Source organism: Rhinoderma darwinii, chromosome 2 (assembly GCF_050947455.1).
Source record: "Rhinoderma darwinii isolate aRhiDar2 chromosome 2, aRhiDar2.hap1, whole genome shotgun sequence".
Classification (NCBI taxonomy): domain Eukaryota; kingdom Metazoa; phylum Chordata; class Amphibia; order Anura; family Rhinodermatidae; genus Rhinoderma; species Rhinoderma darwinii.
In genome coordinates, this window is record NC_134688.1 from 425,005,524 (window position 1) to 425,022,871 (window position 17,348).

General features: G+C 45.3%; 1 protein-coding gene across 4 annotated transcripts in view; it reads left to right on the forward strand.

Annotated features, from left to right (window-relative positions):
• LOC142741491 (uncharacterized) overlaps positions 1-17,348 on the forward strand; it is a 94,041-nt gene that overhangs the window by 34,031 nt on the left and 42,662 nt on the right. For 3 of the 4 annotated variants that reach the window (XR_012881162.1, XR_012881164.1, XR_012881163.1), the window contains 7 exons: positions 1,306-1,329; positions 2,994-3,032; positions 3,880-3,930; positions 4,137-4,181; positions 5,051-5,071; positions 7,803-7,850; positions 8,150-8,227. Coding sequence is in view for 1 of the 4 variants with exons in the window: in XM_075850864.1 (XP_075706979.1) it covers positions 1,306-1,329; positions 2,994-3,032; positions 3,880-3,930; positions 4,137-4,181; positions 5,051-5,071; positions 7,803-7,848 (226 nt within the window). In the remaining 3 variants the exon portion in view is untranslated. Of the gene's footprint in view, positions 1-1,305; positions 1,330-2,993; positions 3,033-3,879; positions 3,931-4,136; positions 4,182-5,050; positions 5,072-7,802; positions 7,851-8,149; positions 8,233-17,348 lie in introns of those variants that run through there. The other variant, XM_075850864.1, reaches the window with a different exon arrangement.

Consider the following 17,348-nt stretch of genomic DNA (forward strand, 5'->3'; position numbering starts at 1 on the left):
ATAGTGGCAAGGGACTGGCGCAGGGCAAATGTGGTGCCTATTTTCAAAAAGGGCTCTGGGTAATTATAGACCAGTAAGCTTAACATCCATCGTGGGGAAAATATTTGAGGGGCTATTGTGGGACTATATACAGAATTATGTGACAAAAAATAGTACTATAAGTGATCAGTTCTGGGCACCAGTTCATAGAAAGGATGCCCTGGAGTTGGAAAAAATACAAAGAAGAGCAACGAAGCTAATAAGGGGCATGGAGAATCTAAGTTATGAGGAAAGATTAAAAGAATTAAACCTATTTAGCCTTGAAAAGAGACGACTAAGGGGGGGCATGATTAACTTATATAAATATATGAATGGCACATACAAAAAATATGGTGAAATCCTGTTCCATGTAAAACCCCCTCAAAAAACAAGGGGCACTCACTCCGTCTGGAGAAGAAAAGATTCAACCTGCAGAGGCGACAAACCTTCTTTAGGCCAGATTCACACGAGCGTGTGCGTATTGCACGCGCAAAAAAAGTGGTGTTTTGCGCACGCAAAAGGTACTTAACAGCTCCGTGAGTCATCACATATGATGCGCGGCTGCGTGATTTTCGCGCAGCCGCCATCATTATGACACTCTGTTTGTATGTTTGTAAACAGAAAAGCACGGGGTTCTTTTCTGTTTTCATTCTTAGTTTTTACTGCTGTTGCGCGAATCACGCGCGTCATACGGAAGTGCTTCCGTGTGCTGCGCGTGATTTTCACGCACCCATTGACTTCAAAGGGTGCGTGATGCGCGAAAAACGCACAAATATAGGACATGTCGTGAGTTTTACGCAGCGGACACACGCCATGTCCTATATGTTGCATGTTGCATGGACGTATTATACTATACGTTCGTCTGAATAAGCCCTTACTGTGAAAACTGTGAATTTATGGAATAGTCACAGCAGGGACAGTGGATGGCTTTAAAAAAGGCTTAGATCATTTCCTAGAACAAAAAAAATATTAGCTCCTATGTGTAGAAATATTTTCCTTCCCTTTTCCCGTCCCTTGGTTGAACTTGATGTGTCTTTTTTCAGCCGTACAAACTATGTAACTATGTAACTGTACAGACACAGTTCCATAAGTTTGTCTATATGTTCAGCAAACATAAACGTGGAACGCAGTGTGAATTTAGCCTCACAGATACAAATGACGACTGTATTATTGCTGGGAGGACATTCACTTATAAATTAGATTCTTCTAGATACTATTACGCCAGAAAACTGATGAAATGAATAATTCTCACTGTACTCACTGTCTTCTCTATTCTGTGACTATCAGGACTCTGTTTCCAGAAGACGTGCTGTAAGTATATCATTGTAAGATATTGTGTAATGAATGAAGACAATGGAGGAGATTTATCAAAAATGATGCAAGTGAGAAGTAGAGCAAAAGCCCACATAGCGTTTTTAGGAAAAATCCTGCGCTTTTTGCTGCATTTCTCCAGCTTTTTTTTTAAGGCAGAAACAGTGGCGGCCAGATGTTTGCTGAAATTCAACAGGGAAATACTAAACACACTATAAACAATGTTTTTTTACTTGTGGCGTTTTTCTGACCTTTTGGTGCGCTTTATGGGTCAGTGGTGTTTTTCTTCAACACGCAACATTCTCCATAGGAGTTTTATATAGACTTTTCTATACTTGAAAAAAATGCATTAAAAACGCATGTTCTATTAAGAAGCGCTAGCAAAAAAAAAGTCCACAAAAAAACAGCGTGAAAAAATCCTTAGGCCCTGTTCGCACATTTTTTTTGCAGGCAGAAAAATCTGCCTCAAAATTCCTTCAGGAATTTTGAGGCAGATTTTGACCTGCCTGTAAATTCTGCTGCGATCTTTGCTGCGTTTTTTACTCACGGCCATTGAGCGCCGCAGGCAAAAAGCGCCACGAAAACTACTTTTTCTGCCTCCCATTGATTTCAATTGAGGCGCAAGAGTGGCAAAAAAAAACAGGGCAATTTTTTTTTTTGCTGCGAACGGCTAAAACTTGCTGCGGAAAAAATCCCTCCACCTCCCATTGAAATCAATGGGGAGCGATTTCAGCTGTTTTTTGGTGCTGATTCCGAAGCGGTTTCCACATCAAAATCAGCATAAAAAAACTCTGTGTGAACTGGTCCTTAGGCCACTTTCACACAGCAGTATTTTGGTCAGTATTTTGAAGCCAAAACCAGGAGTGGAACATAAATTGAAAAAGTATGATGGAAATATTTGCACCTCTCCTGTGTTTTAGACCTACATCTAGTTTTGGCTTACAAATACTGATACAAAATACTGACCTAAATACTGTGAAAGTGGCCCTAGTCTGGACTTACATACAGCGTTATGCTGCGTTTTTCGTGGCGTTTTAATGGTGGTTTTCGCAGCATTATTTTATGTTTTTTTTTTTGTGCGGTTAGATGTTATACTTAGGCCCTATGCACACGGCAGTGCCCGTAATCACGATCCGCGTAATTACGTGCAAGGCCGGCCATTGGCGGCCGCGGACAGCCACCCGCATTTTCGGCCCGTGCTTGAATACAAAGTATGGGAGTATGGATGGTATAAATAGGACATGTCCTATCTTTTGCGGAGGCTTTCTACGGCCTGGGCACCTTCCCGAAAATATATGGGAAGGTGTCTGCGATCAATAGAAATAAATGGGTCTTTAATTGCGGACAAAATCTACGGTCGTGTGCATGTCGCCTAAAGTCTATAGTACAATATAAAATGTACTATATAGATAAAAACTGCATGTGTGATTCCAGCCTTGTATTCACACATTGAGGTTGAATTGCAGTTTTTGCTGCGGTTTTGTGCAAAATTGCAGTCAAACTATGATTCAACAACACAGCGTGTGACTGCAACCAGATTAGTTACTATGGGCAACTACTCCTCAATTCACTAGTTTTGATAAATCTCCCCCAATGTGTAGCACCTGGAGGAGTGACTGTTACCCCCTTATTATATGTAACATTTCTTCTTTTTTTCACAATAGATGGATTGAGAAGGTGATGAAGGCACCGAGAGAATTCAGGTATTTATCTGTTATCTGTCTTCTTGACATAGGGACTCAGAATTAGCCTGGGATTTGTGTCAATTTAACAACATTAAATCCTGAGGTTTTAATTCATGTAGTTTATTGAGATTTCACTATACGGGTAGGAACACACACAGTGTAAACACTGCGGATTTTCCGCAACGGATTAATTGGGGAAAATCCGCTGCGTATTACAGTGGCAGCAGTGTGGGTGAGATTTCAACAAATCTTGTCCCCCACACTGCGGTAAATTTCCGCCTAAATAACCGCACATAAATTGACCTGCGGTGCGGTTACTTCAACGGCAGCATGTCGATTAATTCTGTGGATACACAACTCTTCTGTTGGGTGCTTAAACCTGCATCCTAGCAGCGTGTGTTGCGATATTTGTGGCGGAATCACAGCGATGCGCCGCAAAAAACGCAAGTAAGAAAAAATAAAAATAAAGTTATACTTACCCAGAGTTCCCTGCTTCTTCTCCAGTCCAGCCTCCCTGGATGACGTTGCAGGCCCTGTGACCGCTGCAGCCAATCACAGGCTGCAGTGTCACATGGGCCTGCAACATCATTCAGGGAGGCCGGAGCGGACATCAGAGGAGGGAGGGGGTAAGTATGTGCGATTATTTACGCAGCGGAATGTACACCCGAAATAATGCACCACCGTGTGGTGTGGGATTTCGGACGCCATTCCCTGCGGTGTTCAGGGCGGATACCATACGCAGCTTGATGCAGTGTATCCGCACTGAATACGTTGTGTGTGTTCCTAACCTACATGAGATTTTCTGTAACTTTCAAATAGGACAAAGTCACAATAATTCTAAACAAATATGTGCTTTTTGTTATAGACCATTTAAGTTCAAGGAATATAAATGGCGCCCTAAACTGGAGACCACCATGTAAGTATGAAGAAGCAGAAAAGCGGACATCATACTGCTGGAGACTATGGGTTGCCATATGAACCCATTGTGATCTGTTGTAAGGTTTTCCTCTATAATCCCCCCCCCCCCAACAAGTATTTGTATAATCATGTATCCCCGCTGACTGCCAGTCATATATATTATATATTTATATAAGAACTGTTTTATGTAATATATATAAACAGGGAGGTTGCAGTAGAAGAAACAGAGGATCCCGTGCAGATTCCCAGGTGAGGAACCAATAGTTATAACTCAGCATATGGCATCAAGGGGTTAAACAAAAATTAATTGTAGTTTTCTCTTAGGGTATGTGCACACACACTAATTACGTCCGTAATTGACGGACGTATTTCGGCCGCAAGTACCGGACCGAACACAGTGCAGGGAGCCGGGCTCCTAGCATCATACTTATGTACGACGCTAGGAGTCCCTGCCTCGCTGCAGGACAACTGTCACGTACTGTAATCATGTTTTCAGTACGGGACAGTTGTCCTGCAGCGAGGCAGGGACTCCTAGCATCGTACATAAGTATGATGCTAGGAGCCCGGCTCCCTGCACTGTGTTCGGTCCGGTACTTGCGGCCGAAATACGTCCGTCAATTACGGACGTAATTAGTGTGTGTGCACATACCCTTACATGGCTTTTGCCAGCAGTTGCTCCAAATATGGAAGAATGGAGAAGTCCTGTATGACCTAAACAGATTGTCCAGAGACGTTAGACTCTGTTCACATCTATAGTATAATCGGCCAACACTGGTGCTGCAGTGGCATTTTACTGAATTTTTTACATTCGTTTTGCCATCTGTACTTTATAGAAAGAAATGTAAAGACATTGACTACGTAATGTCACCCTTTGTTACCAGAACAATATTGTATATCGTTTTAGAAGACTTTTTATAATATGTTTAGAATATTGCAGGGCAGTAATGTTTTGCTGCAAGGATGTAACTATAATCATTATGAACATAATATATCTACCTGCATGCGTTTGTGACCTGGCTACAAGATTACGTTTTCTTTATATCCTTTTCCATATAATATTTCTAGTTTTGTTAAAGTAATAATTTATTTCTCATCATTTCTTGGTCATTTCTCTTCAGGAAAACCAGTTGGCTATCCAGGTAAATACAAGTGTGGTCAATGCATTTACATGATAAAGAAACTGCTACTGGGACAAACAGCGCTCCAGTGTTGTCACCCTCTTTTTTTCTACACTTGTTAGGCTCTGTTCACATCTCATAGTTTGCACAGATGTTCTTTTCTGGCGCGAGAGCGGAGCATCCAGAGATGCTCCTAACTTATTAAGAGGTGTAATAAAGTAAGAAACATCTTACTTCAGCGCTCTTTAGGGTAAGACTGGCATATGAAACGCCAGTTGTAATAAATTCCCCCTGTACGTTTTATTGTGTGATATATTGTTGGAGTAAATATCTTTATGTGATATAATAACCCGGTTTCAATAGACAAAGGGCTCATTTATCTAACACATCCCACAGTAAAGTAAATTACGTTGTGTCAGCCATAGTCTCTCCGGTGGATAAGTAAATAACTATCAGAAGTTGTTGAGACCTAAAGAGGATCTGTCACTAGTTTAGTAATGCCCAATCTCCTAGCTAATCTAAAACTCTAACACTAATGATAGTAAAAATTGTGTCCCAAAATGTATATTATATAAAAAGTTATGAGCTCTTTTCTATATATGCAAATGAGCCTATACCAGACAAGTGTGTGTCAACACCAGCGATTCTCCTGAGGTGGCGCTACCTCACAGTCTCTGACGCTGTCCTATCAGCATGAAGCTGCTTCACACAGTATGAGAGACTGAGGCTGAAAGGAAGGGGGATCACTCAAAATAGCCATAACTCCGGCTTTGGAAATCTTTTATGGTGGCATATAAAAGATGAGATTCTAATCGATTGCAGTTCTAGCTGTGAAACAACCGGAGGTCTCACCTGTTCAAAACACAGTCTGGAATGGAAGCTGTATGCTATATGATGATTCTGTGTTGCTGGGCTCGGAAGAGGAGAACTGTATGACGCTGATTGGACAGCGTCATACTGAAAACAATACACCGCCCAGAGTTACCTCCCGTTTGGCAAGTATAGCCAAATTAGCATACTGTATTTAGAAGAAAATGCACATTACTTTGCAAATAATAAACGTTTTTGAAAAAAAAAACGTACATTGTAGTTATCAGCATAATAGCACCTATTAGATTAGTTAGGAGATGGGGCATTAATAAGCAAGTGACAGATCCTCTTTAACTCCTTAGTGACCAGCCCATTTTAGGCCCTAATGACCAAGCTATTTTATTCGTTTTTCTATAGTCGCATTCAAAGAGCTATAACTTTTTTATTTTTTCGTCTACGTAGCTGTATTAGGACTTGTTTTTTGCGGGATTAGTTGTACTTTTTAATAGCACCATTTTTGGGTACATAACATTTTTTTATTAACTTTTTTTACCTTTTTTGGGGGGATTATAAAAAAAAACTGAAATTCCATCATTGTTCTATGTGTTTTTAAATTGACGCCGTTCACTGTGCGGCGTAAATAACAAGTTAACTTTATTTTATTACGGCGATACCACATATGTAGAGGTTTTTTTATGTTTTACGACGTTTGCACAAAAAAAAAACTAAAATTATTTGTTTTTGCATCGTTGCTTTCCAAGAGCCGTAACTTTTTTATTTTTCCATCAATGTAGTGATTTTTTGGGCTTGTTTTTTGCGGGACGAGACGTAGTTTTGATTGGTACTGTTTTGGGGTGCATGGGACTTATTAATTCAATTTTATTATGACTTTTTTGGGGGGCGATGGAAAAAAATTGCAATTTCGCCATTGTTTTTTGCGTTTTTTTTTTACGGTGTTCACCTTGCGGTTTAAATTACATATTAACTTTATTAATTGAGTCATTACGGTTGCGGCGATACCATATATGTGTACTTTTATTTATTTTTTACACTTTTACTAAATAAAACCACTTTTTATGGAAAAAAATGTTTGTTTGTTTTTTTTACTATCATTTTTATTATTAATCTTTATTTCACATTTATTACTTATTTTATTAGTCCCACTAGGGGACTTTACTGTGCGATCTTCAGATCGCTGCTATAATGCTTTGGTATACTTCGTATACCAGAGCATTATTGCCTGTCAGTGTAAATCTGACAGGCAATCTATTAGGACGTACCTCCGGCGCGTCCTAACAGGCATATGTCCAGGGCAGACCTGGGGGCTTTTATCAAGCCCCCGGCTGCAATAACACCCCATCGGAGACCCGCGATTGCATTTGCGGGCCTCCGATGGGTGACAGAGGGAGCTCACTCCCTCTGTAAACAAGTTAAATGCCGCAGTCGCTATTGACGGCGGCATTTAACAGGTTAAACGGCCGCGATCTAAGAAAACTTCGATAGCGGGTGTTGGAGCAGGAGCCCAGCTGTCATCAGACAGCAGAGCCCCGGCACCAGCCTGCACGGGAGACCCGTGCAGGGCTTAGACTGGGCCAACGTGAAAAGGCGTCGGCCTAGCCTAAGGCCCCTTAGTGACCAACGTGAAAAGGCGTACTGGTGGTCACTAAGGGGTTAAGCCCCTCAGAAAGTGATAATGACAAACTTTTTCTAGGCATAGACTATGTAAGAAAACATTTTTGTGTAACCATCACATTGGCTTGTATTACTACCCGTATGTGAACCCTCCTGCATGGCACAGCCCCCTGTAACCACTACCAGTGTCTACATCCCACCCACTAGGGTGTCACTGATTCCTTTCTATCCAGGCAAAAGCGTATTCTCCATCACTGCTCTGATGTGTCTAATGTCATGAAAGTAATGATTGGTTTTCTTTTTTTCTTAGACTAAGATCTCTGTTTTGCTGCTCCTCGCGCATTCAAGATCATTAAAAGTGAGTACCGAAAATGTAAATCTGAACACAATCGGCTGTCCTGCTCTCAGGCTAAATATAAAGTGTTACTCTTGTGTTAAGTATCCAAATGATAAACCATATTTATACGACACAAAAAGGTATACATGGACAGGCTAGACCTGTATATTATGTAATAGCAAATGGGGAATGCTGTGGATAATTGTTTTCCTGTTTTTATTTTAAAATGAAGCTTAGAAATCTGAAATATGATATGCTTATAATTTAATACTTGTGTTTATGTTTTACTAATATGTTTGCTTGGTATATCTCCAATCTAGGTCACACCGTACCAGGAGACTCGCCTAACATCTGGAGGAGTCTGAAGGACGCACCCGTACCATCTGTAGACAAATAAGGTGCACTTACCATCAGGAGGAGGAGTAATTTGTCTCATATGGGGGAGGAGGAGGTCCCCCTTTACCATCAGAATGACGTGTAGGCTCGCTTAACATCTGGAGGAGCAGGAGGCGCCCGTACCATCTAGAGACAAATGTGGCGCCCTTACCATCAGGAGGAGGATTCATTTGTCTCATGTGGGGAGGAGAAAACCCCCTTTACCATCAGAATAAGGTGAAGGCTCCCTTAACATCTGAAGGAGACTGGAGGAGGAGGAGGCGCCGTACCATCTAGAGACAAATGAGGTGCCCTTACCATCAGGAGGAGGTCATTTGTCTCATATGGGGAGGAAATGCCCCCTTACCATCAGAATGAGGAGAAGGCTCCGTCAACATCAGGAGTCTGGAGGAGTAGGAGGCGCCTATACCATCGAGAGACAAATGATGCGCCCTTACCATCAGGAGGAGGAGTCATTTGTCTCATATGGGGAGGAAATGCCCCGCTTACCATCAGAATGAGGAGAGGGCTCCCTTAACATCAGGAGTCTGGAGGAGTAGGAGGCGCCTATAACATCAAGAGACAAATGAGGCGCCCTTACCATTAGGAGGAGGAGTCATTTGTCTCATATGGGGAGGAAATGCCCCCTTACCATCAGAATGAGGAGAAGGCTCCGTCAACATCAGGAGTCTGGAGGAGTAGGAGGCGCCTATACCATCGAGAGACAAATGATGCGCCCTTACCATCAGGAGGAGGAGTCATTTGTCTCATATGGGGAGGAAATGCCCCGCTTACCATCAGAATGAGGAGAGGGCTCCCTTAACATCAGGAGTCTGGAGGAGTAGGAGGCGCCTATAACATCAAGAGACAAATGAGGCGCCCTTACCATCAGGAGGAGGATTCATTTGTCTCATATGGGGAGGAGAAAACCTCCTCTACCATCAGAATGAGGTGACGGCTCCCTAAACATCTGAAGGAGCCTGGAGGAGGAGGAGGCGCCCGTAATATCTAGAGACAAATGAGGCGCCCTTACCATCAGGAGGAGGAGTCATTTGTTTCATATGGGGAGGAAGTGGCCCCCTTACCATCAGAATAAGGAGAAGACTCCTTTAACATCTGGGGAAATATGGAGGAGGAGGAGGCGCCCATACCATCTAGAAACAAATGAGGCACCCTTACCATCAGGAGGAGGAGTCATTTGTCTTATTTGGGGAGGAAATGCCCCCTTATCATCAGGAGTCTGGACGACTAGGAGGCGCCTATAACATCAAGAGACAAATGAGGCGCCCTTACCATCATGAGGAGGATTCATTTGTCTCATATGGGGAGGAGAAAACCCCCTTTACCAATAGAATGAGGTGAAGGCTCCCTTAACATCTGAAGGAGCCTGGAGGAGGAGGAGGCGCTGTACCATCTAGGGACAAATGAGGCGCCCTTACCATCAGGAGGAGGAGTTATTTGTTCATATGGGGAGGAAATGCCCCCTTAGCATCCGAATGAGGAGAAGGCTCCCTTAACATCAGGAGTCTGGAGGAGTAGGAGGCACCTATAACATCAAGAGACAAATGAGGCGCCCTTACCATCAGGAGGAGGAGTCATTTGTCTCATATGGGGTGGAGAAAAGCCCCTTTTAACATCAGAATGAGGTGAAGGCTCCCTTAACATGTGAAGGAGCCTGGAGGAGGAGGCGCCGTACCATCTAGAGACAAATGAGGCGCCCTTACCATCAGGAGGAGGAGTCATTTGTCTCATATGGGGAGGAAATGCCCCCTTAGCATCCGAATGAGAAGAAGGCTCCCTTAACATCAGGAGTCTGGAGGAGTAGGAGGCGCCTATAACATCAAGAGACAAATGAGGAGCCCTTACCATCAGGAGGAGGATTCATTTGTCTCATATGGGGAGGAGAAAACCTCCTCTACCATCAGAATGAGGTGACGGCTCCCTAAACATCTGAAGGAGCCTGGAGGAGGAGGAGGCGCCCGTAATATCTAGAGACAAATGAGGCGCCCTTACCATCAGGAGGTGGAGTCATTTGTTTCATATGGGGAGGAAGTGGCCCCTTTACCATCAGAATAAAGAGAAGACTCCTTTAACATCTGGGGAAATATGGAGGAGGAGGAGGTGCCCATACCATCTAGAAACAAATGAGGCACCCTTACCATCAGGATGAGGATTCATTTGTCTCATATGGGGAGGAGAAAACCCCCCTTTACCAATAGAATGAGATGAAGGCTCAATTAACATCTGAAGGAGCCTGGAGCAGGAGGAGGCGCCGTACCATCTAGATACAAATGAGGCACCCTTACCGTCAGGAGGAGGAGTCATTTGTCTCATATGGGGAGGAAATGCCCCCTTAGCATCCGAATGAGGAGAAGGCTCCCTTAACATCAGGAGTCTGGAGGAGTAGGAGGCACCTATAACATCAAGAGACAAATGAGGCGCCCTTACCATCAGGAGGAGGAGTCATTTGTCTCATATGGGGTGGAGAAAAGACCCTTTAACATCAGAATGAGGTGAAGGCTCCCTTAACATGTGAAGGAGCCTGGAGGAGGAGGAGGCGCCGTACCACGTAGAGACAAATGAGGCGCCCTTACCGTCAGGAGGAGGAGTCATTTGTCTCATATGGGGAGGAAATGCCCCCTTAGCATCAGAATGAGGAGAAGGCTCCCTTAGCATCAGGAGTCTGGAGGAGTAGGAGGCACCTATACCATCCAGAGACAAATGAGGCGCCCTTACCATCAGGAAGAGGAGTCATTTGTCTCATATGGGGAGGAAATGCCCCCTTACCATCAGAATGAGGAGAAGGCTTCCTTAACATCAGGAGTCTGGAGGAGTAGGAGGCGCCTATACCATCTAGAGACAAATGAGGCGCTCTTACCATCAGGAGGAGGAGTCATTTGCTTCATATGGGGAGGAAATGGCCCCCTTACCATCAGAATAAGGAGAAGACTCCTTTAACATCTGGGGAAATATGGAGGAGTTGGAGGCACCCATACCATCTAGAAACAAATGAGGCACCCTTACCATCAGGAGGAGGAGTCATTTGTCTTATATGGGGAGGAAATGCCCCCCTTACCATCAGAATGAGGAGAAGGCTCCCTTAACATCAGGAGTCTGGAGGAGTAGGAGGCGCCTGTAACATCAAGAGACAAATGAGGCGCCCTTACCATCAGGAGGAGGATTCATTTGTCTCATATGGGGAGGAGAAAACCTCCTCTACCATCAGAATGAGATGACGGCTCCCTAAACATCTGAAGGAGCCTGGAGGAGGAGGAGGCGCCCGTAATATCTAGAGACAAATGAGGCGCCCTTACCATCAGGAGGTGGAGTCATTTGTTTCATATGGGGAGGAAGTGGCCCCCTTACCATCAGAATAAGGAAAAGACTCCTTTAACATCTGGGGAAATATGGAGGAGGAGGAGGCACCCATACCATCTAGAAACAAATGAGGCACCCTTACCATCAGGAGGAGGAGTCATTTGTCTTATATGGGGAGGAAATGCCCCCCTTACCATCAGAATGAGGAGAAGGCTCCCTTAACATCAGGAGTCTGGACGACTAGGAGGCGCCTATAACATCAAGAGACAAATGAGGCGCCCTTACCATCATGAGGAGGATTCATTTGTCTCATATGGGGAGGAGAAAACCCCCTTTACCAATAGAAAGAGGTGAAGGCTCCCTTAACATCTGAAGGAGCCTGGAGGAGGAGGAGGCGCTGTACCATCTAGAGACAAATGAGGCGCCCTTACCATCAGGAGGAGGAGTTATTTGTTCATATGGGGAGGAAATGCCCCCTTAGCATCCGAATGAGGAGAAGGCTCCCTTAACATCAGGAGTCTTGAGGAGTAGGAGGCACCTATAACATCAAGAGACAAATGAGGAGCCCTTACCATCAGGAGGAGGAGTCATTTGTCTCATATGGGGTGGAGAAAAGCCCCTTTAACATCAGAATGAGGTGAAGGCTCCCTTAACATGTGAAGGAGCCTGGAGGAGGAGGCGCCGTACCATCTAGAGACAAATGAGGCGCCCTTACCATCAGGAGGAGGAGTCATTTGTCTCATATGGGGAGGAAATGCCCCCTTAGCATCCGAATGAGGAGAAGGCTCCCTTAACATCAGGAGTCTGGAGGAGTAGGAGGCGCCTATAACATCAAGAGACAAATGAGGAGCCCTTACCATCAGGAGGAGGAGTCATTTGTCTCATATGGGGAGGAAATGCCCCCTTACCATCAGAATGAGGAGAAGGCTCCCTTAACATCAGGAGTCTGGAAGAGTAGGAGGCACCTATAACATCAAGAGACAAATGAGGCGCCCTTACCATCAGGAGGAGGAGTCATTTGTCTCCCTTAACATTTGCCCCGCTTACCATCAGAATGAGGAGAGGGCTCCCTTAACATCAGGTGTCTGGAGGAGTAGGAGGTGCCTATAACATCAAGAGACAAATGAGGCGCCCTTACCATTAGGAGGAGCATTCATTTGTCTCGTATAGGGAGGAGAAAACCTCCTCTACCATCAGAATGAGGTGAAGTCTCCCTTAACATCTGAAGGAGCCTGGAGGAGGAGGAGTCGCCGTAACATCTAGAGACAAATGACGCACCCTTACCATCAGGAGGAGGAGTCATTTGTCTCATATGGGGAGGAAATGACCCCTTACCATCAGAATAAGGAGAAGACTTCTTTAACATCTGGGGAAATATGGAGGAGGAGGAGGTGCCCATACCATCTAGAAACAAATGAGGCACCCTTACCATCAGGAGGAGGAGTCATTTGTCTTATATGGGGAGGAAATGCCCCCCTTACCATCAGAATGAGGAGAAGGCTCCCTTAACATCAGGAGTCTGGAGGAGTAGGAGGCGCCTGTGACATCAAGAGACAAATGAGGCGCCCTTACCATCAGGAGGAGGATTCATTTGTCTCATATGGGGAGGAGAAAACCCCCTTTACCCACAGAATGAGGTGAAGGCTCCCTTAACATCTGAAGGAGCTAGGAGGAGGAAGAGGCGCCGTGCCATCTAGAGACAAATGAGGCGCCCTTACCATCAGGAGGAGGAGTCATTTGTCTCATATGGGGTGGAGAAAACCCCCTTTAACCTCAGAATGAGGTGAAGGCTCCCTTAACATCTGAAGCAGGCTTGAGGAGGTGCCGTACCATCTAGAAACAAATCAGGCGCCCTTACCATCAGGAGCAGGAGTCATTTGTCTTATATGGGGAGGAAATGCCCCCTTACCATCAGAATGAGGAGAAGGCTCCCTTAACATCTGGAGTCTGGAGGAGTAGGAGGCGCCTGTAACATCAAGAGACAAATGAGGCGCCCTTACTATCTGGAGGAGGAGTCATTTGTCTTGTATGGGGAGGAGATGTCCCCCTTACCATCAGAAAAAAAAGAGAAGGCTCCTTTAACATCTGGAGGAGTCTGGAGGAGTAGGAGGCGCCAATACTATGCAGAGACAAATGAGGCGCCCTTTCCATCAGGAGGAAGATTAATTTGTCTCATATGGGGAGGAGAAAACCCCCTTAACCATCAGAATGAGGTGAAGGCTCCCTTAACATCTAAAGGATCCTGGAGAAGTAGGAGGTGCCCGTAAACGGTACAAAAACGGCTGAAAAGTCGGAAGCAGAACGCCTCCAAACATCTGCCCATTGATTTCAATGGGAAATACGGCGTTTTGTTCTTACGGGGCATATTTTTACGCGGCTGTTTTTAAAACCGGCCGCGTAAAAAAATGCCCGCGACAAAGAAGTGAATGTCACTACTTGAGCTGTTTTTGGAGCCGTTTTTCTCTCCAAAAACGGCCGTAAAAAACGCAGCGAAAAACGCGAGTTGCTAAAAAAAGGCTGAAAATCAGGAGCTGTTTTCCCTGCAGCTCCGTATTTTTAGACGTTTTTTCTAAGAGTGTGAACATAGCCTTACCATCAGGAGGAGCATTCATTACTTTCCTATAGGAAGGAGAATTCCCCCTTACCATTGGAATCAAGTGGAGGCTCCCTTAACATCTGGAGAAGTCTGGAGGAGGAGAAGGCGCCCGTACCATCTAGAGACAAATGAGGCGCCCTTACCATCAGAAAAAGGTGGAGGCGCACTTTACATCTGGAGAAGTCTGGAGGAGGAGGAGGCACCGTACCATCTAGAGATAAATGAGGCTCCCTTACCATTAGGAGGAGGAGTAATTTGTCTTATATGGGGAGGAAATGCCCCCCTTACCATCAGAAAAAAGTGAAGGCTCCCATAACATCTGGAGGAGTAGGATGCACCAATACTATCCAGAGACAAATGATGCACCCTTACCATCAGGAGGAGGATTCATTTGTCTCATATGGGGAGAATAAACCCTCTTTACCATCAGAATGAGGTGAAGGCTCCCTTAACATCTGAAGGAGCCTGGAGAAGTAGGATGCGACCGTACTATCTAGAGACAAATGAGGCGCCCTTACCATCAGGAGGAGGAGGAGTCATTTGTCTCATATGGAGAGGAAATGCCCCCTTAACATCAGAATGAGGAGAAGGCTCCCTTAACATCAGGAGACTGGAGGAGTAGGAGGTGCCTATACCATCGGGAGACAAATGAGGCGCCCTTACTATCCGGAGGAGGAGTAATTTGTCTCGTATGGGGAGATGTCCCCCTTACCATCAGAAACAAGAGAAGGCTCCTTTAACATCTGGAGGAGTAGGAGGCGCCAATACTATGCAGAGACAAATGAGGCGACCTTTCCATCAGGAGGAGGATTCATTTGTCTCATATGGGGAGGAGAAAACCCGCTTTACCATCAGAATGAGGTGACGGCTCCCTAAACATCTGAAGGAGCCTGGAGGAGGAGGCGTCCGTAATATTTAGAGACAAATGAGGCGCTCTTACCATCAGGAGGAGGAGTCATTTGTTTCATATGGGGAGGAAATGGCCCCCTTACCATCAGAATAAGGAGAAGGCTCCCTTAACATCAGGAATCTGGAGGAGTAGGAGGCGCCTGTAACATCAAGAGACAAATGAGGCACCCTTACCATCAGGAGGAGGAGTCATTTGTCTTATATGGGGAGGAAATGTCCCCCTTACCATCAGAATGAGGAGAAGGCTCCCTTAACATCAGGAGTCTGGAGGAGTAGGAGGCACCTATAACATCAAGAGACAAATGAGGTGCCCTTACCATCAGGAGGAGGAGTCATTTGTCTCATATGGGGAGGAAATGCCCCCTTACCATCAGAATGAGGAGAAGGCTCCCTTAACATCAGGAGTCTGGAAGAGTAGGAGGCACCTATAACATCAAGAGACAAATGAGGCGCCCTTACCATCAGGAGGAGGAGTCATTTGTCTCCCTTAACATTTGCCCCGCTTACCATCAGAATGAGGAGAGGGCTCCCTTAACATCAGGTGTCTGGAGGAGTAGGAGGTGCCTATAACATCAAGAGACAAATGAGGCGCCCTTACCATTAGGAGGAGCATTCATTTGTCTCGTATAGGGAGGAGAAAACCTCCTCTACCATCAGAATGAGGTGAAGTCTCCCTTAACATCTGAAGGAGCCTGGAGGAGGAGGAGTCGCCGTAACATCTAGAGACAAATGACGCACCCTTACCATCAGGAGGAGGAGGAGTCATTTGTCTCATATGGGGAGGAAATGACCCCTTACCATCAGAATAAGGAGAAGACTTCTTTAACATCTGGGGAAATATGGAGGAGGAGGAGGTGCCCATACCATCTAGAAACAAATGAGGCACCCTTACCATCAGGAGGAGGAGTCATTTGTCTTATATGGGGAGGAAATGCCCCCCTTACCATCAGAATGAGGAGAAGGCTCCCTTAACATCAGGAGTCTGGAGGAGTAGGAGGCGCCTGTGACATCAAGAGACAAATGAGGCGCCCTTACCATCAGGAGGAGGATTCATTTGTCTCATATGGGGAGGAGAAAACCCCCTTTACCCACAGAATGAGGTGAAGGCTCCCTTAACATCTGAAGGAGCTAGGAGGAGGAAGAGGCGCCGTGCCATCTAGAGACAAATGAGGCGCCCTTACCATCAGGAGGAGGAGTCATTTGTCTCATATGGGGTGGAGAAAACCCCCTTTAACCTCAGAATGAGGTGAAGGCTCCCTTAACATCTGAAGCAGGCTTGAGGAGGTGCCGTACCATCTAGAAACAAATCAGGCGCCCTTACCATCAGGAGCAGGAGTCATTTGTCTTATATGGGGAGGAAATGCCCCCTTACCATCAGAATGAGGAGAAGGCTCCCTTAACATCTGGAGTCTGGAGGAGTAGGAGGCGCCTATAACATCGAGAGACAAATGAGGCGCCCTTACTATCTGGAGGAGGAGTCATTTGTCTTGTATGGGGAGGAGATGTCCCCCTTACCATCAGAAAAAAAAGAGAAGGCTCCTTTAACATCTGGAGGAGTCTGGAGGAGTAGGAGGCGCCAATACTATGCAGAGACAAATGAGGCGCCCTTTCCATCAGGAGGAAGATTAATTTGTCTCATATGGGGAGGAGAAAACCCCCTTAACCATCAGAATGAGGTGAAGGCTCCCTTAACATCTAAAGGATCCTGGAGAAGTAGGAGGTGCCCGTAAACGGTACAAAAACGGCTGAAAAGTCGGAAGCAGAACGCCTCCAAACATCTGCCCATTGATTTCAATGGGAAATACGGCGTTTTGTTCTTACGGGGCATATTTTTACGCGGCCGTTTTTAAAACCGGCCGCGTAAAAAAATGCCCGCGACAAAGAAGTGAATGTCACTACTTGAGCTGTTTTTGGAGCCGTTTTTCTCTCCAAAAACGGCCGTAAAAAACGCAGCGAAAAACGCGAGTTGCTAAAAAAAGGCTGAAAATCAGGAGCTGTTTTCCCTGCAGCTCCGTATTTTTAGACGTTTTTTCTAAGAGTGTGAACATAGCCTTACCATCAGGAGGAGCATTCATTACTTTCCTATAGGAAGGAGAATTCCCCCTTACCATTGGAATCAAGTGGAGGCTCCCTTAACATCTGGAGAAGTCTGGAGGAGGAGAAGGCGCCCGTACCATCTAGAGACAAATGAGGCGCCCTTACCATCAGAAAAAGGTGGAGGCGCACTTTACATCTGGAGAAGTCTGGAGGAGGAGGAGGCACCGTACCATCTAGAGATAAATGAGGCTCCCTTACCATTAGGAGGAGGAGTAATTTGTCTT